This window comes from Macrotis lagotis, chromosome 2 (genome assembly GCF_037893015.1).
Source record: "Macrotis lagotis isolate mMagLag1 chromosome 2, bilby.v1.9.chrom.fasta, whole genome shotgun sequence".
Classification (NCBI taxonomy): domain Eukaryota; kingdom Metazoa; phylum Chordata; class Mammalia; order Peramelemorphia; family Peramelidae; genus Macrotis; species Macrotis lagotis.
In genome coordinates, this window is record NC_133659.1 from 136,093,416 (window position 1) to 136,115,349 (window position 21,934).

Sequence of the window (21,934 nt, forward strand, 5' to 3'; positions counted from 1 at the left end):
TTAGGCCACACCAATGGTATTTCCCTAAGTATGGTGATCCCTGCATCTTAGTTCTATGTTGTCAATAACCATTATATTAACTTTTATAAGGGAATATTTGCCTCAAAAGTACAAAATTAGAAACAAACTCCCTCAACTTGGAGGAGATTATCCTCCTTCTTATCCCAGTATATAGCATCTTTTTCTTTGGGAAGAGGAAGGAATTTAGGTTTATTGCTTTAATCAATTTCTCTAGAGCACATAGTTCCATTTCCAAGACCAAATTCTGACTCTAATTCTAGTCTTAGGTACCTGATTTCCCCAGGCTTCCTTGTAAAACTAACTGGATGTACTATTTAGGCCAAAATTCTAACCTCATGGTTCAAACTCACAGATCCAGTACCAAGGCCAGCACCTGAAGCTGGGAAAAACAAAATTAAACAGAGTAAGTCAAATACCTCAAATCCCATTTCTCAGAGTCAGGGAAAAGGGAGGATGAGAAGAAGAATGAAGTCCATCTCCTCTCTCTTGATGGCAACTGTGCTGTGGGTGATCTAAGATCTTCACCCTCTGGACAAAGAAAGCAAAAACATGCAGAAAAGAGCCAAAGTCATAAGGAAAGGACTATTCCAGACTGGTCAGTTTTAAAAACTTAGACTTTCCGTCTATATAGCTATTCAAAAGAAGCTACCTACATCCACATTACAGAGGATATATAGGGAGTCACTATGTTGGCACATCCCAGGAAACATTACCACATTTTACTTTTTTTAAAAAAAGAGAAGTGGAGGGCTATAAATGTGCACTGTTGTATATTATTAGTTTTACTTAACTTTTAGTTTGTAACAAGAGATCTTTCATCTTTCATTTTTCACCTGTAAATGTTTGTAATGTAAAAATGAAACACATCAATAAAACAACTTCCCCTACAAAAAATCCAATCATTTATTAAGCTCTTTCTATATGCTAGGTACTATGTTACATTCAAGGGGATACAAGTACTAAGAATGAAATAAGGCTTACTCCCAAGGGGCTTACATCCTAATGCCACACAAGTACACTTTTACATGTGTATATATTATTAAGAGAATAAATGCAAAGTAGTCAGATGTAAAGTAGTTTGGAGAGGATCAGAAAAGTCAGAGAAGCTTGAACTATATCTTAAAGAAAGAGAGGGACTCTCACTTGAAGGTGTGGAGAAAAATGCATTTTTGGGATGACTAGTAATGCAAAGGAAAGAAGGCAGGACTAGAAGTATTAAGTATTAGCAAGAGAGAGAAGGGTTGAAGCATATGAGAAGTGAGGGAATGTCCACTGAGGTAGGAAAGATAAATTTGGACTTGATTATAAAAAGGTTTTCAAGTCAAACAGGCATTTATGTCTTCTCCTTCTCATTGTTTGCGTTTTGCTCTTAAAGAAGCTCAATGACATCAAAAAGGTGATATCTTGCAAGTGAATTGGATTTAAGTAAGGGAGGGCTGGCAAATTCACCAAACTCATTCTCCTCCAGTCATCTAGGTCCTGTGGCAAGACAAAGATCTGGATAACTAGAGATGACTAGGGATGCAGTAGGAGACCTTGTCCTTTTTAAGCTAAGGTCTTTCCCAGGTCTCAATTTGTCTGAGGTAACAACCATTCATTGATTAAAAGAAAGAATGAACTGGTGGGGGGAAGATGTCCCCTTCTACCTACTCAAAAAAAAATTAACCCAACTGACTTTATATGTTATTCCCTCTTTGAGCTAAATCCAATGAAAGTAAGTTTCCAGCAATTCTCAACCCTTCTTTCCTTTCCCTTTCACCTCTTTATATGATGTAATTTAGCCCCATTCTGCCTCTCATCCTAGTACAATTCTTTTTTTTAATGTCTTAATTTTTTTTACATCATCTCATTAAATCAACTTATGCCCATAACTCTAAATAAGTATACTCCAGCTAATAGAGATGCAGTTCTCAAGAGTTATATCATTCTCCCATGTAGGGATGTAACTAGTTTAATCTTATTGAGTAACATTATTTTTCTGTTTACCTTTTTATGTCTCTCTAGAGTCTCATATTTGAAGATCAAATTTTCTGTTTAGCTCTAGTCTTTTCATTGGGAAAATTTGAAAGTCGCATATTTCATTAAATGTTTATCTTTTTTCCTTAAAGAGTATGCTCAATTTTGCTGGGTAGTTGATTCTTGGCTCCTTTGCCTGCCAGAATAAACTATTTCAGATCCTTTGATCCTTTGATTTTGATGCTGCCAAGTCCTGTGTAATTGAATTGTTTCTTTCTGCCTGTGTTATTTTTTCCCTTGACCTGATAATTCTGGAATTTGGCTATGATATTACTTGACATTTTAATTTTGGGAACCTTTTCAGGAGATAATTGGTACATTCTTTCAATGATTATTTCCCACTCTGGTTCTAAGATATCAGAATAGTTTTCCTTGATGATTTCTCATTGTCCAGTCTCATGGCTTTTAGGTAGCCCAATCATTCTTAGATTATCTCTCCCAGATCTATTTTCCAAGACAGTTGTTTTTCCAATGAATTTTTAAAAAATTTTGCTTGACTGATGTTTCAAAGAGTCATTAACTTTCACTTGCTCAATCCTATTTTTAAGGAATTATTGTCTTTTGCATCTCCTTTTCCATTTGACCGATTCAACTTTTATTGTTTTTTTTTTTTTTTTGCAGGGAAATGGGGTTAAGTGACTTGCTCCAGGTCACACACTAGGTAATTATCAAGTGTCTGATGCTGGATTTGAACTCAAGTCCACCTGACTCCAGGGCCAATTCTCTATCCACTGCACCACCTAGCTGCCCCAACTGATTCAATTTTTAAAGGAGTTGTTTTCTTTTTCCATTTGCCCAATTGTATTTTTGAAGGAATTTTTTCTTTTACTACTTGTCTAATTCTATTTTTTTAAAGATTTATTTTCTTTCTCCATTTTTCCAATTATCCTCTTAATGGAGTTGTTTGCTTCAGTCAATTTTTCTGCTTCCTTTTGCAAGATGTTGAATTTCTAGTGCATTTCTTTCCCCAATTTTTCTATTTTATTTTTAAAATTCTCTTTTGAGCTCTTCCATGAAGTCTTTCTGGACTGAAAACCAATTCATATTCCACTTCTGGGCTTCACAAGGATTACAATTCATGTCGTCCTCTTCTGAAATAGTGTTATGATCTTCCTTATCTTCATGGTAACTTTCTATCATCTTGGCTTTTCTCTGACTTTTCTTACTCATTTTGAGCTCTGCTCTTGGAATGCAGGAACCTTGTCCCAAGCTTCTTATATTGGGGGAAAGGCCCACTCACAGATGTTCTACATTGGGAACATTAGTTGCTTGTTCACTGATCAAGAGCCATCCAGTCCAGTTGTGCCAGCTGCCCTAGGGGGGTCTGGAGTATTGGCCTGCTGAGTCAGGATCCAGGGACTTAAATAACAAATTTCTGTTGTAACTGAGAACCTCTGACTGCCTACTTTATACCCCACCCAATCTGGTCTCAGTTCCCTCCACTGGGCTTTGCTCCCCACAGGCCATTCTCCTTCTCCATTCTAGTGAGATAGACCTTTTCTGAAATCTTTCGCAGATATCTTTTTTTTTTTGCTTGTTTTTGTTTTTGTTTTTAGGTTTTTTTTTGCAAGGCAAATAGGGTTAAGTGGCTTGCCCAAGGCCACACAGCTAGGTAATTATTAAGTGTCTGAGACTGGATTTGAACCCAGGTACTCCTGACTGCAAGGCCGGTGCTTTATCCACTATGCCACCTAGCTGCCTCCCTAGATATCTTAAACTAGAAAATGGTCAACTCTGCTCTTTTGTGGATTCTGTTGCTCCAAATCTGTCTAGAGGCTTGATTAATGTTGTTTCTGAGGGATGTCTGGGAGATCATAGGGAAGTTTCTGTCTTCTCACCATCATCTTGGCTCCATCCCTTGCAAGAGATATTTTGAATGTGAAATGGTAAGATTTGGTAACTGATTGGATATGTAAGATGATGGAGAATGAAGATTTCAGAATAATATCTAGCATATATTTAGTGCTAGAAGGTTTAGAAAGTACTTTATAAATATTAACTAATTCTCACAACTTTTTAGGATTAGGGTTATTATCATACCCACTTTACAGATGAGGAAACTGAGGCAAATAGAAGTTATATATCTTCCTCAGGGGGTTACACAGGATGTATCTGAGGATGAATTTGAACTCAACTCTTCCTAACCCTAGGTCTATCAATTTATCTACTACAATACCTAGTTTTCAATGCTTAAAGTTGAGGCTACGAACCTGAGGCACTGGAAAAATAGCAAAGAGAAAGAGAAAAAAAGAAAAAATAGAAGAGAATTTTGGGGAAAAGATAATGAGAAGTTTAGGATATGTAATATTAGAGATTTCTCTGGGACATTTATTTTGAAATATCCAATAGGCAATTGGTGATGCTGAACTGAATTCAACTCTAGAGGCTGGAGACAGTAATGAGACATATAGATTTCTAAATAATATGCAAAGAGCTGAGGAGGTTGCCAAGAGAAGCAATGAGAAAAGAATAGTGCCTAGATCAGAAACCTGAAGAACTCTCATATTTAAGCAGCACATTCTTATTAATAGACAGTAATTTCTGCACTTAACAGTCACTTTTAATAAATGTTGAATTTATTATTTATGTAACATCTAATCTGTGAGCAATTTGTGTTGTGTTGGAATACCTAAATAAAAAGGGATCTTTTGTCTCAAATAATTTAATTTTTGTAAAAAAATCAATGAACATTGAATCTTTCTCCTTCCTTTAACTACTAAACTTTTTTTTTGCAAGGCAAACAGGGTTAAGTGGCTTGCCCAAGGCCACACAGCTAGGTAATTATTAAGTGTCTGAGATCGGATTTGAACCCAGGTACTCCTGACTCCAGGGCTGGTGCTTTATCCACTGTGCCACCTAGCTGCCCCCAAGGCTGCATCTTTTAACTAAAATACTTAAATCCTTTATTAAGAAAAGTTTACAATGAATTGAAAGCCCAGGTAAAATAAAAATGTACAAATTTGCATTGAATTCAATCAACATTTTTTTTCAGTTCTGTTAATAGCTCTTTGATATTAAGATTAGGCACAAAGAAGGTATAGGTTCTATTCAAAGGAAGCATTACTTCTAACTTTTGCTGGGTTAGAATTCCTAAAGGTCACTTTAGACTTACAGATGTGTCCAAATCATGGCAAAAATCATTCATGTGGCATTATTACATTTTATTATAATACTCATTGGTAATATAGATTACATTATGGTGGCCCTTGATAAGTTTTTGTTGGCTGCTGTGGCCCAGAAGAACTTAAAGGCTGAACACCCATGCTGCAGAGAATTGTTCTTTGCTACATACTGCCTTGGATTCCTAGATTTCAGTGGATTTTACTTTGAAACTCCCAAGGTTAAAGACTTTACTCTGTACATCTTGTATGTAAAAGAACTAAAAAAAAAATCCAGTCCCTATTTCTTGAGAAGCCTCATGGGTAAGAAGAGAAGGAAGCACTAAAGCCATACCTCTTTAATGTAGATGCTGTGGGTGAGGGAGTCATTTCATTTCCTCAGAAGCCAATTTGGCAATAAGAAATGTCTGGACTCTATTCAGACTTTTCCCAACAGTTCAGGTTATGTATCCAATTGAAAAAGGCTCCATTCAAATATGTGGTAGGCATACCTACCACAATTCAATCCAGTTCAAAGAATGTTCTCACATGCGCTTATCATTATGATTCTACTAGAAGCTGTGCTCCATGTGGAGATATGATCTTGGCAAGATGATAGAATCTGGACATGTGACAGATTCCCAATACACAAACAGAAAAGAAACATGGATAACTTCACTCTGAGGAATATTATATTTTCTATCAGATGTAGTGTCTGTATTGGTTCAATTTATATAGGTGGTTTTTATCTTGGTTACATGGGAAAATTTGAGTAGTAGTATAGATTATACTTCAGTAATATAACAGACTTCAGTGAAAAAATATTCAATGAAATTTTGAAAACAGAACTGGTCAACATGCCAACATAGTTAAGTGTTAAATTGTGCTGTATATTGTACTAGAATAGAGCATATGCCTCAATTAGGAAGAGTTCAATACCTTTTTTTGTTTTTCAACTTTCATGTACAAATTTTATTTAGATACATCACTAAAAAAAAATAACTAAACTTCATTATCTTCTATTCCTAAATCTATTCCTCCTTCAAATTTCCCTGTTTCTGAGGAAGCACTATCAACACCCCCAAACACACACACACACACACACACGCACACACACAAACACACACTCTCTCTCTCTCTCTCTCTCTCTCTCTCTCTCTCTCTCTCTCTCTCTCTCTCTCTCTCTCTCTGAAACAGATTAGCAGTCTCTGCTTTTTCCATTCTTTCTTTCTCCCAACAAAATCTTAGGTGAGAGATCTATGAGGTATTTGTACCTATCAAAGAGATATAATCCAAGTTTCCAATAAGGACCTCATTCCTTGCCTTTTTAAATTGTGCACTTATTTCCGGCTATATCCTCAGTGACACCAGAAAAGACTCAACTGTTGTCTCATGTTTTCCATGTGTATTGTAATTGTTTATATTTTTCTTTTGCCTTTTTCTTTCACTCTATCACTTCAAACAAGTTTTTCTATTCTTTTTTAGTTCTTCATATTCATATGGTCCAATAATATTCCATTTCATTCTGATACTTGCTTGCTTATAGTTATTCTTGAGTCACTGGGCACAGAGTTTCCATCTTTTCTGTAATTATAATGTTTTTGTGAATAGTTTTTAAAGTTTTTTTGATGCTGTTCTTATCATGAAACTGTTTTCAGTAAAAATTCAATAATGTTATAGCTGGGACAAATTTTATGAACAATGTTGTACCTTTAACAACTGGGTACTCATAAAAGAATAGAGATCTTAATCAGTGGTATTGTTGTTTGTCCTTTGTTCTTGAAGAGGACCATGATATCAGGGAGGTGATGCCTTGACATGGAAGTGAATTGGATTTAAGTAAGGGAGGGCTGAGCAAAGTCATCACCCTCACTTTGTCTTCCAAAGTAATTTAGATCTAGTGGTCATATATGGATGCCAAGCTTAAATCCAATTCACTTGCATGGCATGATGTCATGGCAACACCTCCCTGATGTCAAGGTCCTCTTTGAGAATGAAGGACAAACAACAACCACTGTGAGTAGTAGTTGAGCAACAATCTTCCCTCCCTCCCTTCCTTCCTTCCTTCCTTCCTTCCTTCCTTCCTTCCTTCCTTCCTTCCTTCCTTCCTTCCTTCCTTCCTTCCTTCCTTCCTTCCCACTGCCCACAAAGGATACCTTACCTGAGGATGCTCTGCCCAAAGGAATGTAAATTTTGATCATGAAACCTCACTAAATATCTTGGAGTTTACAAACTAGATTTTTTTCTTGAAGACCTAACCTTAAACCCACATCACTCTGGCTTTCATTGATTGGTCAACTTATAGGTGTTCAGAGTAATAGATTGGCAAGAAATAGATAAAACATTCTAGTACTAACTTCCATAAATACAAAGCCACAGCAAAACAGGGGTGGGGGGGGCAAACTTTTGTCAACAAAATAAGTTGGGAAAATAATGTTGCAGTTTGGGTGGAAAATATTTAGGTCAGTGATTGATACTATATACCACATTAAAATTTAAATGTCTAATGCCTAAACAATTAAAAATATAACCATTAAAAAGTCAATGGAGAAAGGAAGATTTTTCTCTTGTGCTTTGGGAATAGTGGATAAATTTGTCAATTAGCTTCAAAACAGAGAAGCTATGAACAGAAAACAGATTAATTAGATTATATAAAAAATTAGGAAATTAGGATAAAATATCTCAAATAATAAATTTTTGCTAAATTTCTGACATTCCAAAGCTATACATAATTGACACAGATCTAAAATGCTAAAAAAAATTCCCAATATTATAAGTAGTCAAAGGATCTTAACAAATTTCCAAAAAAGTAGAGTACAATTACCTGAAAATATGCTCAAATTGTTCATAATCAGGGAAATGAAAATTAAAACCAAAATATCATTTCACTCAGTAGCTAGTACCTTCTCTTTGTGATTATCTTCCATTTACTCTATATAAATTTTGTATTAGGTATATATTTGCATATGGTCTCTCTCCCTACTTCTATTTGAATTGGATCCCTTGAGGCTATGGACCTATTCTTTGCCTTTTTTGGCTTTTTTTTGTCTATAGTTTAGAATTTTATTTTTTGGACAAAGAAGAAGTACATAGAAATAAAATTCTTAAAAGTTCAGTTTCAATATGTCCTGTGTCAGCAGTGATTTCTTTTAAAAATTATATGTAGAGATAATTTCCAACATTCTTTTTTTTTTTTTTAGGTTTTTGCAAGGCAAATAGGGTTAAGTGGTTTGCCCAAGGTCACACAGCTAGGTAATTATTAAGTGTCTGAGGCCCAACATTCATTTTTGTAAAATTTTCTCCCTCTTGTTCTTCCTTCTCTCTACTCTAGAATAGAAAGTCATCTGATATAGATTATATTTCTTGGTATTTCCAACACTTAGAACCTTAAAAGATATTTAGTTATTGCCTGAAGATGAATGCTGATCGACATAGCAAAGATTGTCATAGATTGAAAAATTCAAGGTTGGCTAGGAAAATGAGCCTATAAATTCACATTAGTAGAACTGTGGATTAGTCCAACCATTTTTAAAAATGCTAGAACTGTTTGATGATAAAAAAAAAAAGACACTGTATTCTAAGAATCACCAAAGGAAGGTACATTATGGAAATCTTGTTCAATTCATACTCTCAACAGGTACATTATGGAAATCTTGTTCAGTTTGTACTCTCAAAAAAGGCAACAATTACAACACACTTGATGAACGCAGAGATCTCAAACTTTCTAAGTGCTGTTGCTATCACTAGCTACTAGAGGCAGTTGGAGATCAAGGGCAAGTTACTTGACCTTTTTAGGCCCCACTCTTCTCATCAATAAAATGGGGGTAGGGCAGCTAAGTGGATAGGGCACCGACCCTGGAGTATGAGTTCAAATCTGGCTTCGGACACTTAGTAATTAACTAGCTTTGTGGCCTTGGACAAGTCACCTAACCCCATTGCCTTGCAAAATAAAATAATAAAATAAATAGAATAAAATAAAATAAAATGGGGACAACATCTGTAATATTCAAATAATACAATCTATTCAAAACACCTTGCAGTTAATAATTGTGAACTAGGGCAATCTTCTAAAATTCTCGAACCTGTTCATTCAGCTGTTCTTCCCCTTCCCCGTAGGCTATAGTTTGTTCCTTCACTCCTTCGGAAGGCTCGCTTTGCTACTCGTCTCTAATTTAGACTAACACAATTGGACAGCAATCGCAGAAGGAGAAGCTCATGTTGGTGTTGAGGAAAATGAAATTGAAATATCAAAAGGCGGGAGTGTGACTGGTCCTCGGAGGGGGGGGGGAACACCTGCGAACGGCGGAGACTACAGTCCCCAGAATGCACCGCTCCACAGAGGGGCCGGACTGCAGTCTGATAGAGCGCATTGCATGCCGGGAGAGGTGCGTCCCTTGCGCCACCCGGAGGGTCCGGGCTGCGAGGCCGGGCGCGGCCTCGGGAGGAGGGGGCGGAAGGGGCGGAGCGAGCGTCCCGGAGCGCGTTCCAAGCTCCGCCCCCGCGCCGCGCCCATCTCACAATCCTCCCGCGCGAGCCGGGGCGCCGCGCCGCGTCCCCGCCCCTTCCCCTCCTGCCCCCGCCTCGGCCAGTCATGGCTCCCCGTTGAGGGGAGGAGGCGGGAAGGGGGCGGGGCCGGGCCGCCGGGCGGGGGCCGCCCCGGGCGAGGGGCGGGCGCACCGCGGGCTTCTTTTCCCTCCGCGTGTGCGGCGGCATCGGCTGCGGAGCCGCGCGGCCGCTCACCGTGTGTCGCCGCCCTGGCGCGCCCCTGCGCGACGGCCATGTCGCTCGCCGAGAACGGCCCCCCGGCGGCCTCGGTGCCCAACGGGGAGTGCGGCGGCGCCGCGGCCCGGCCGGGCGGGAACCGAGTGACCGTGGTGCTGGGCGCGCAGTGGGGCGACGAGGGCAAAGGGAAGGTGGTGGATCTGCTGGCGCAGGACGCCGACATCGTCTGCCGCTGCCAGGTGAGAGCGGGCCGGGGGCGCTGCGGCGGCGCGGCGCCGGCCCCTCCCCCGCCCGGCCCCGGGAGAAATGGCGGGAGAAGCGGCCGGGCGGGGCGGAGGCCTCTGGGGGGCGCCCGGCCCGGATGCGGGCCTAGGACGCGGCTGCCGCCCCCGGGGGGACCAGGGCGGACGAATGCCCGCCGGCGCGGCCGCGCTGCTTTTTGTTCCCCCCACGACTCGGGGCGCTGGCCGGGGATGCCCCTCTGAAGAGAGGGAGGGGGCGGCGGGCGCAGGAGCCCCTTCCGCGGGTCTGTGCCCGGGGGAGCCCTAGGGCATGGACTTTGCGTCGGAGACACGTGGTCCGGGGGGAGCTGGGCCCGGCCGGCCCGAGTTCAGATGCCACACTGACCTTCCGAGTGCAAATAAAAGCTCCGTGGCATTGCCCGTAGTTGTGCAGCGCTTGCTTTTCAGGTGCGTGAAGTGGCTTCCCTTAGCTGAATTGTGCCCTAGTGCCAACGCCCTGCCAAGTGTAGAAGAAGAGCGTCACCGCTTTGGTGGGGAAGGCAAGGTTGACTAAAGAAGGCGAGGAAGGGGCAGCTAGGCGGGCAGTGGCTAATGACCTAGCTGTGTGGCCTTGGGCAAGCCACTTAACCCCATTGCCTTGCAAAAAAAAAGAAAAAGAAGACACGGAAGGATCTAATCATAACTGTTTCTTACGCTGTTCATTAGAGGTACCAAGTTGGAAATAAAAGGATCAGACCCGTAGTTGTTATTGTAGAGGGGAACAGCAAGGTAATTTTGACTTCATTCTGTAATTTATTAACTCTCCTATAAACTTGCAGTTTGAAAATCAGTTGAATTAAATCTTTACTTAGATTTTTGGGAATCTAAATACAAATGAATCAACATAGACCTAGTATCTACCATGTAAGGCTATTGGCCCCCAAATAGGTCTTTGATAGTAAAAACTAAGGATTACATGTATTCCAATATAATATATAGAATATTTTCCAAGTTTCCCAAAGAAAATATCACAATTATTTTATAGGCAATCACCAATTACTGGACATGGAATCAAGAAACCCTGAGTTAAAAATGAAACAAACTTTGCAATCATTTGAAAAAGCCTTATTTATAAGGTCCTGTATTAGACGTTGGTAATGTAGTGAAAAAATAACCGGTACCTGCCTTTAATCATAGATTAATAGAGTAGGGAAGAAAACATGAACATAAATAAATAGGGGATAATTGGGTTATAACTTGAAATATTTGGTAAAGAAGGAACTTGACATGTAAAGGAGCTAGAGAATCCAGAAGACAGAAATAACATGGGAAGCACTGAATATGGCCTCAGTCTTCAGATTTCTTGCTCACCTAAACCTCTGCAACCTTTTACTATCAACGGTTCTCTTCCTGAATATTCCTTCCTTTAGATTTTTGTGATACTACTCTTTTCCTGGTTCTCCTATCTATCTTAACACACTCCTTTGCCATGTCTTTATCTGTTTCATGCCCACAACTTGAATGTTCCCTCAAGATCTCTTTTGAGTTTTCCCTTTTTTTCCCCCTATGCTGTTCCCTATAGGTTCAACTATCTCCTCTGAAGATGATTTTCTACTTTAATAGTTTTCTTAAATTAGATGACCTTGAACCCTTATCACTAATTGCCCTTTAAACAAATTGGATGCATAGGCTTCAAAAAAAAAATCAAGATGTCCAAAATAAAAAGCATCTCCTTCCCCATCCTCTTCCGAACTTTCTTATTGTTAGGACATCTCTTTTTCATTCAAGTTTTCACTTAACTTATTCGGTCTCACTCCACATGTTCACTCTGACATTCACAGCATTTTTTGCTTTTGTTTGCTTATCTCTACCCACATGACCATCATTCCATGCAGGTAGTAGTCCTTAACTCCATAGCCTACTGATTGGTTTCTCTGACTCAAGTCTCCCTGCTCCACTTCATCTTGGACTCAACTGCCAAAGATTTTTCTAAGGTCTGAGTCAGGTCATGTCATTTGTCTGCTCCATGAAATCTAGGGTCAGTTATAAAGTCCTTTGGAATCTAAAGTCCTTCACAATTTCCCTAACTTTCTAGTATTTATATACTTTTATTTCCTCACTAGGTTTGATTGCTATATTGTTCATATACAACATTCCCAGTCCTTTACTCCGATCCAAGACTGGAATGCTCTCCCTCCTTTTGTCTGCTTCCTCACTTCCCTCAAGTCTCAACTCTGAATAGAGACTGTGAATTGAGAAAAAGGGGATATTTAAAGAGGTTTGGAAGTAGGATCAAATGTGACAACTGAAAAGATGGGAATAAAGGGGTGAGAAAAAAAATTTGATTCCAAGTTTGTGAATTTGAAGGATGGTGGTCCTCTCAACAGTGATTGCTTTGAACAGATTGAGTTGCTTGCAGGACATCTGGTCCATTGAGCAGGCAGTGAGAGAAAGGGCATTCAGGACTGAGGAGGCTAACTAAGGATAGTGTCTTCAAGGAGAAGTCAAGTTTTTTGGTGGTAGGAGTTGGAATGGACCTGTTTGAATAACATTGAGTATATGGCCTCAGTCTTCAAATTTCTTGATCACCTCTCTTTATGAGAAAGATATTTAATATGTATGAGGTCATTCTAGGGTGTGTTTAATACCTGTATCAATTCTAGAAAATCAGTTGAAAACCTTTATGGGTCTCAGACAATAATTCCCTAGGATTTTTAGAAGTCATAGATAAGGTAAGAATTCCCTAACTGTAACTGACAGAAGCACATTTCCCTAGTATTAATTAAAAAAAGGAAATGAATGAACAATCTTTTTTTTTCCCCTAATTGAATAAGCCCCTATCAGGATGGATTAGAAGCTCATTTAATTGAATCTACAGAGTAAGAAAAAGAATAATGTGTAATTTTTTAAATTTACACTATAAATTATAGTTTAATTTAAAACATATATTTAGATGTTTACCCCTCTTGTTCATTTTTTCCAAGTTTTTTATTGATCTTTGTTCATCTCACAGGGTCAAAAAAAGTTACCATTTCCTTTAGGTGTTGGGGGCAGAAAATTGATTTTAAAGCTATTGTTGTATTAATTGACTTAGGATGTTAACTAATAGTGATATTTGGTCAGTCATTGGCTTAAATTTAGTGGACATGTATTGCAGTGAAATTAAAGTGTAGTGAACTTGAGAGAAGTGTGGTGAATTTAGTTCAGAAATAGGCCACATACTTGAAAATTAGCTAGACACATCAAGTAATACAACAAAATTTAGTAAGTGATTATATCCGAATGTCACCTGTTTTGAAAAATGCCTTGTGTCCTTCTGTTTTCCCCTTAAGGATCCAGGGTGGTTTGTGGATTAGGTTTACTTTGACTTAGTCAGATAGTCATATCTTAGTTTTTATATTTGGTCAGTAAATATTAAATCCCTACCATGTGCTAGGCATTGTCCTAGAGGTAAAAGAATATAAGACAAAATTTAAACAGTCCTTGCCCTCCAGGAGTTTACAAGCATATACTTGTTTAATAAGTATGGTCTAGGAACTTTTAGAAAGAAGGGAATCAGGAAAGACTTTATACTGGAAGATGGTACCTGAATATGGAACCTGAATGAGAGCTTCAGAAATTTTAAATGATATTCTCATTTCACAGCTTTTTTTTTTCTTAATTCTTAAAAGGGGAGATAATGCTCCACTCATATATAGGCATTAAGAAGACAAAAAAAGAAAGACCTCTAGCATGTTGGGAACATCCCTGTGGAAGATGTGTTGGAATTTGTGGACACGAGTAGCACAAAATGAATAGGCATAAATAGGTTGTTGGGAGAAAAGTCCACACGGATGAATACAGGTAAAAGTGCTTTTGTTGAGTCGTGAGGGGGGATATAAAGATAAATCTGAATCATTCTTCCCATGAGAATGTTGTCAAATGTTCTTTGATTTTACAAAAAACAAATAAGTTATGCAAAATAGAAGCTAAATGGATGAGAGGCAAATTTCAAAATATTTGGTAATTCATTTGGGGAAGGCAACCTCCTTCAAGCAGATCTGTGTTTGATCAGAGATGGCAAGCAAGCATTTGTGGTTGGTTTTTGAAGAATGATTAGAATTTCAGCAATTTCTGTGCATGGTGGATAGGAGTCGGTGTAAAACTGAAGGTTGAAGAGGTCAGAAAACTTGAAAGAGGTTTTTTTTTTTAACAAAATATGAAGTAATATGAAAAAGTTTGGAAAGAGAGGTAGAAACCAGATTATCTTTCTTTCATCTGAGTGAGGAACCCGTTGAAAATTTTTGATCATTTAAAAGATGTGCATTAGAATGGGGGGGGGGAAGTGATCTATCTTCCTAGCTCTAAGCCCAGTGTGCCACCATTGACTATCTTGTTCAATATAGTTGCCTGACCATAGTCTAAACAAGAACTTATGATGCCTTAAATTAGGATGATTGCAAAGACAAAGGAGAGGAAGGAGTAGAAAGGAAAAAAAAGTGAATGAGAAAGAGAATTGAAGAGTGAGGGAGGTATCAAAGATTTTTGGATCTAGAATTGGTGATCCTATTTACAAAAATGGAAAATTGAGGAGGAACAGATTTAGAGAATAGAGAAGGTAGTTTTGCACAAGTTGAGTTTGGAGTTTTTTTGTTTAAAAATGATTTTTTCCTCTTTCAGAAGGAGTCTATAGAGGTCTAGGAAAAATACAGAAATAGGGGGTGGCCTTCAGAAAAGGAAATTTAAGGAAGACAGAAGAATGAGGAAGGAAGTGATCAGCAAAAAAAAAAAAAAAGCTGTTGGAAGATTAATCCAGCCATTTTGCAAAACAATTTGGAACCCAGAGAAAATGCTGCAACTAGGTTAACACCCCCAAAGGCCATATACCAGAAGAAATATTTTATGTGTACCCAAATATTAATAATAGCATCTTTTTTCATAGTAAAATGTTGGAAACAAAATAGGAAATGACTGAATAAGTTGAATGAAATGGAATACTATTGTGCTGTAACAACCCCCTACTCTGTAAACTCTAGCGATTCCCTATTGATCCTCTATTGTTCAAAAGTCCATTACAACCTTGGTGCTACCCCTTCCACCTTTCCAGTTTTCTTAGTCTTTACTCCTATCTACTTTGTTCCAGTGACACTGGCTTCCTTTCTAGACTGGGAAATTTTGCTGTATGTCTGCCATTCCTGGAATGCTCTCCTTCCTCATTTCCACTTTCTGGTTTCTTTGGCTTTCTTCAAGTTGTATCTAAAATCTTAACTTTTCCAGTCACTCTTTAAACTAGACCTTTCCTTCTGTTGATGATTTTCCGTTTATCCTATATTTAACTTGTCTATACAGAGTTGTTTATATGATCTCTCCCTCATTAGATTTATTAGTACTTCAAGGATTAGAACTGTCTTTTTCTTTATATCCTTCGGTGTATAATACATAATAGACACTTAATAAATCAACTGATATGTGAAAATTTGATGTAGGGTGAAGTAAGCAGAACCAGGAATATATGTGAAGAATATATTCAAAAAGGTACCAAACTTCAATTGTGTGTTCTAATCTTGATCCTGAAGAAGCAGTGAAGAAATATACCTTCCTTCACTTAGCCGTCTAATGCAGTTTGCCATCATACTACTTTGCAGTGTCAGTAGGTTTTGCTTAATTCTCTTTTGTTATAAGGGAAGGCTTTTGTGGTATTCTGAAAAAAAAAACCTTTGGATTTACTAGTTTCAAGCACTCCACATTGGAGTGCTGTGTAAAAGTTTGAACTGGGGCAGTTGTTGAATGCAGTAGCTTAAGAATATTTTAAAAATATTTCCTTCCATCTACAGGGATTCATTTCAATCCACAAACTCCTATCATGTGTTAGTTAGCTTCATAGATCTTAGCTCTAAAACTGGAAAAGACCTTCAGAGTTCATTTAGACTAATTCCCTGATTTTAAAGATCAAAAAACTTAGATGCAAGAAAGGAAGAGGTTTTCCTAACATTACACAGGTAGCATGCCTTAGAGATTGTCTTTAGGAGCCAAGTTCTCAGAATCAGTGCTCTTTCTACTACTGGCAATACAAATATGAAAACCAGGCTTTTGTTCTACTCTGAGGTTGAAGTAATAAGAACTTATGGGGCAAATGATTGATAAATACCTTTACTTTGGGTGTTGTTCAGGTTTCACTCCTTTTGCATTTCCATCTTCTCTAAACCTCCATCTCTTACTTAGACAGTTGTACAAGACTTGTCTTCTTTAGTTCTCTTATAAATTGCATTCATCTCTTTTCTTTTTTTTCTTCTTTTCCCCCCTGAATTTGTCATTTGGTAAATTTTATTGTAAATGTGTTAATAATGAGTTAATAAATTTGTTGATATTGATAGAGTGCTATAGTGCTGATCTGGTAGACAGGAAGACCTGAGATCAAATTTCTTAGTCTTTATATTAAAGAGACTTAATCTCTATTCTTAAGTTGTAGAGAAGGTCTCAGCCTGCATTGGTAAAGGGAATTTCTTCACCTGGAAATACTTTCTGCTCTCTGGTACACGAATTCTGTGTAGATATACCTTTTTTTTTAACTGTCACAGTCAATTTTAACAGATAGTATAATATTAGTATAGATTAGCAGTCCTGAAATTTTGCTTTGAGGGAGAGACAAGACCAAGGCAAAGGCAATGAGAGTGGGGAATAAAGTGAAGCTTGGTAACTAAGGCTTGTATAAAACCAGTGCCCCTTGTTTTTGCTTCTGGATCTTCCCAGGGAGGGGCTGTTTCACTTGGACCCTGTCCTTGCCAGGCACCTGTGACTTCCCAATTAGCATTACTTCATAGGGGTCTACTCCTGGCTGGACTGGGTAGTTAAATCACTGAAACTTCTTATGGGTCTGACTCATAGTAGGAGGTTAATAAATTCTTACAAACTTTGAACCTGATCCACTATATAAACTCTTGAACTAATGCAATTTGTCTCAGCTTTATTTGATGAAGGAAAAAAGTAACCTCACACCTTTGGTTCTTCTAGTCTAAAAGAATCTGGTGCTTAATAATAGATAATTAATTCTCTTGATGCTTACATCTGTCTGTGTTTGTGTGTGTGTGTGTTGTGTTATATCTGCATAATAAATACTCTATTGTTTTGTATAGATGTTTGATTTATCTATTGTTATTAGTATTGCCTTCACTGTTATTGACATTCTTGTTTGTTTTTTTAACTAGACAATGGGGTTAAGTAGCTTGCCCAAGGCCACACAGCTAGGCAATTATTAAGTGTCTGAGGTCTGATTTGAACTCAGGTACTCCTGACTCCAGGGCCAGTGCTCTATCCATTATCCCACTTAGTTGCCCTGTGACTGACATTCTGAAATAAATATGTACAGATCAATAAATTTTTCCAACTGATTTCATGGTATACTTTCCTAGGTACTTAAAGGCAACCTTTTGTTATTAAATGGAGCTTATTGATTACAAACATTCAAGTTTGTTTCCTTGAGCATTTACTGGATAAGGCATTGTACTGGGTCCATCAGATAAGAGACATAGTTTCTTTGGTGCTGAGATTAAATTTAGTTTGAAAAATTAAAAGTTACTATATGATTGCAGTGCAAAGTGTGGAAGGTATTGTATATGGATTCAGAAGACCTGAGTCCAGGCTTTTTGACAAAAGTCACTTAGAACCTCTGGGCTGTAGTTTTTGTGCTTTTTAAATGAACCAGTTGACCCTAGATCCTCAAGATCTTTTTATGTATAAGTGTACGTATATTGTCAATCTGTAGGAATTTATTAACCACTCATGTTCTGTGCATTCTTCTATCTTTGTACTGGATATATACAAAGACAAAAGTTGAGAGATTGTATTTGGAACTAAAGAGTTAGGATTTTAGTAGCAGGCAGGCAGAATTGGGAATTAGGGAATACTTTGTTGTTTCAGTTGTATCCAACTCTGTGACCACATTTGGGATTTTCTTAGCAAAGATACTGTGGTAGTTTATCATTTCCTTTTTCAGTGTATTCCCCATTTTATAACTGAGTAATTGAGGCAAATAGAAGTTAAATGACTTGCCCAGGGTCACACAGGAAGTAAGTGGCTGAGACTGGGTTTGAACTCATTTTCTTGACTCCAAGCTCAATGATCTTATCTATTACACTGTATATTTGGGCAAATTCATTCAAATGAATGTATATCTTACATGTTACCTTTTTGGACAAACCCTTAGATTTTGTCATGTGGAATTTGCTATAACTTAATATTTTTAACCATTTTAAATGAGTTGGAAGCTTTTGTTAATTGTTAATAGGACAAGTAGTTCCGCTAGTTACACATTGTGATTCTCTGAAGTAATTTAATTGCCCCTACTAGTTGATAGGGAATTTTCTCCATCTTTTATAACATTGTTTGTTATTACTGTTGTGAATAGCTTGGGAACTTGGGCATATCTGCTATTCTTTTGGGATTCTTTTGTTGATAATATCCAGTGAGTTTTTCCTGAGCCATGTTCTAATCTGGAAAGATATCTACCACTACTCTAGTAGATCCAGGTCTCCAATTTCCATTCCCAGTTAAGGATCAGACAAGAAAGCCATGTAAAGGGGATGCCTAATACTTTAGGGCAAAAAGAAAGGGAATCTGTGCTACCTGTCAGAGATTGTATTTAATGAACCCAAAATTCAGAAGGGTTTTTTTTTTTTTTGCCACAGAGGGCAAAACCAGGGGCAGTGGGTAGACACTTTAGGCTTGATTTAAAGAAAAACTTTCTAACTCTTAAGAATTACCCATATGTGCAGTTGAATCCTTCATGGAGTAATGGGAGTTTCTTCTTTGAACTTCTTCAGAGGGGCGCCTAGGTGGTGCAGTGGATGGAACACTGACCCTGGAGACAGGAGTACCTGAGTTCAAATCTGGCCTCAGACACTTAATAATTGCCTAGCTGTGTGGCCTTGGGCAAGGCACTTAACCTCATTTGCCTTGCAAAAACCTAAAAGGAAAAAAAAACAAATTTCTTCAGGTACAAACTATATTACCACTTGCTCAGTTTTATAGAAGGATTTTTTTTTTGTCCTTGATCAGGTTGAATAAGGTTTTTTTTATGAGGTTTCTTCAAGTTCTTGTAATCATGGGCTACATTTCAATCTAAGATATATTAGATGCCCACTATGTGATAGGCACTATGGTAATTGTTGGGAATAAAAAGAAATGCAAAATCAATCTCTTTCCAAAGGAGCTCAAAGTCTAATGGGTGAGAAAACATCCAAACAGCTATGTATTAATGACTTACATCTATGTACACATACAGATATTGTATAAATTGAAGACACTTTCTGAGGAAAGGCTTCAAATTAAGGAAGACTGGGAAAATCTTCTTTAGAGAAGGGAATTTAGATGAAACTTGAAGGAAACCAGATTAACTAGAAGGTGGAGATGAGAAAGAAGATAGTTCCAACCATGGAGACAGGCAAGTGAAAAACCTCAGAAGTTGGGGAATAGAAGTACATTTAAAGAACAACCAGGAGGCCAATGAACTTCACTGTAATTCCAATTTTTAATTATTGTGATCAAAAAGCGGAAAAATATTCAGAATCACTAATCAGAAATGCTGATTAAAATATCTTCATTCCCATCAAATTGGCAAAGATAGGAAAAAAGATTGTTGGAGATAACTGGAAAGAAAGGCACATTAGTTCAATATTGGTGGGGCTGTGGTCTAACTATTCTTGAAAGCCATTTGGAAGCATGCAAGTAATTATTTCTTTACTTTTTGATCCACCTATCCTAATGGATCAATGCTCCCAAGAATAATAAACCAATACCCCCCCCCCCAGTTACATAAAAATATTCAGAATAAAGTTGTTTGTAATTATAGGTAGCTAAATCAAACTGTGCCCACATTTGGGAAGTAGCTGAACATATAGTATATGAAATTACATGTTGTTTTAAGAGACATTGAATATGAAGAATTCAGAGACATAAAGAAGAAATGTGTTAATAAAGAAAGCAATATATACAAAAACGTAAATGAAAACTATCCTAAAAATGAAGCTCAGGTCAATTACAGTAGAAACAGAATGATTCCAAATTTTTAATTTTTACCTCCTTTTTGTTAATAGTAAGCAACAAAAAAATGGAAAATGGCAAGTTAAAATTGTGATTGCTCTGTTAAGGGAATTTTGGTTTAACTTTGTGGGGAATGGATTTTGTAGGAGATATGGGGTATTGAAGATTTGGGAAATGTCTTACTTAAGCAGTGATTATAATACAGATTTAATTTTCAGGATCAGTAAAATATTTCCTATTACAATGTACATTTCAGGGAGGAAACAATGCTGGCCATACAGTTGTTGTGGATTCTGTGGAGTATGACTTTCACCTCTTACCAAGTGGAATCATCAATCCAAATGTCACTGCATTCATTGGTAAATATGAAGTGTTGTCCCAACAGTTGGATGGTTAATTTTCTACTATGATTGATCAGAAAAATGATTCTGTATTTGTCTTTTGATCTCTTGAGATTGGATCATGATATTGATCAAAGTCTTCCTTGTACTATAAAAGAGTGTGCGAATCACAGAATTTTAAAGCAGAATTGTCCATTAGGTTTATAGATAAAGAACTATACCCAGAAAGATTTAATGACCCATCCAAAGACCACTTCATCTTTTCTGTTTGTTTGTTAAGATGTAGAAGAATTTATGTTGGAGGCTTGAAACAGTCAGATTTTCTAACGGGGGGGATGGGGGGAGGAAAAAGGAGTGTTGAAAGAGAGAAGCTTTTTGTAGAAATTCCTTTTAATGGAAAAGGTTGGAGGAGTCCTTAAAGGTGAATATTTAAAAAATAAAGTTATTAACTGGGTCAAATTATTATAACTTTACCCCATTATAGAATTTTTTTTTATTTATTGCTTAACCTCTTCATGACAGTCTAAGATCAAGACCTTTAGCCTCAAGTTACCTTGCCTGGAATATCTTTTTTCGCATACTCTCTACCAGGCCTTGATATTTCTCCTTTAGAGTCTACTAAAAATTAACCATCAGTCCAACTGATTGATAAACATCTGCTAATTCATCTGGAATACATAGTCACACGATAATAGTTAATTAACAGGTAGCAGTTAATTCTTCTTTTGTATAATTTCAGCTTTATGTATATTTAAAAATGTTCTAGTTTGAAAATTGATAATTTACAAAAGGGGTGTGTGTGTGTGTGTGTGTGTGTGTGTGTGTGTGTGTGTGTAATTTATAATCAGTATTTGGCTAACTCATTTAACCCATTCACTATCATTCTAGATAATCACAGTTTATTCTTTTTTTAAAAAAAGAATACATCTGAGATTGAGTTGTAGTTTAAATGTTTTGGTTCTTTTAGGAAATGGTGTGGTAATTCACCTACCAGGATTATTTGAAGAAGCAGAGAAAAATGTACAAAAGGGGAAAGGTAAGAATTGAAACTACAATAAACTTTTATAGAGGTTTTTTCCCCTTTGGGGGGGGCTTGCAAGGCAATGGGGTTAATTGACTTGTCCAAGGTCACAAAGCTGGGTAATTATTAAGGATCTGAGACCTGATTAGCATTCAGATCTCCTTTCTACAGGATTGGTGCTCTATCCATTGTGCTGCCTAGCTGCCCCTAGAGTTTTTTTTAAAAATAAAATACTTGATAAATTTAATTAGATCTTTGTTCTTTTGAAATATAGTGCAAATTTTAAAATAGACATTGGTTATTACATTTAAATGAAATTTAATGTCTTGCTATTTTGCTGAGCAAAGAAGTCATAACACAAAGATTGATTAAAATCCTCAGGTATTTAGTCATGAATGGTTGATATAATCTCATAGTCTTAAAGGCCATGCCAGCTGAGTTATCAGCTGTGGCAAAGCCTTTTATAAAAGTCCTGTC

At 37.5% G+C, this 21,934-nt stretch overlaps 1 protein-coding gene across 1 annotated transcript in view; it reads left to right on the top strand.

Annotated features, from left to right (window-relative positions):
* Nucleotides 1–9,881: 9,881 nt before the first annotated feature.
* The window catches only part of ADSS2 (adenylosuccinate synthase 2), a 54,613-nt gene continuing 42,560 nt past the window's right edge, over nt 9,882–21,934 (top strand). Inside the window, exons 1-3 of the mRNA XM_074222869.1 lie at nt 9,882–10,096; nt 20,352–20,454; nt 21,404–21,472. Coding sequence (XP_074078970.1) covers nt 9,914–10,096; nt 20,352–20,454; nt 21,404–21,472 — 355 coding nt within the window. The 5' untranslated portion in view covers nt 9,882–9,913. The remainder of the gene's footprint in view (nt 10,097–20,351; nt 20,455–21,403; nt 21,473–21,934) is intronic.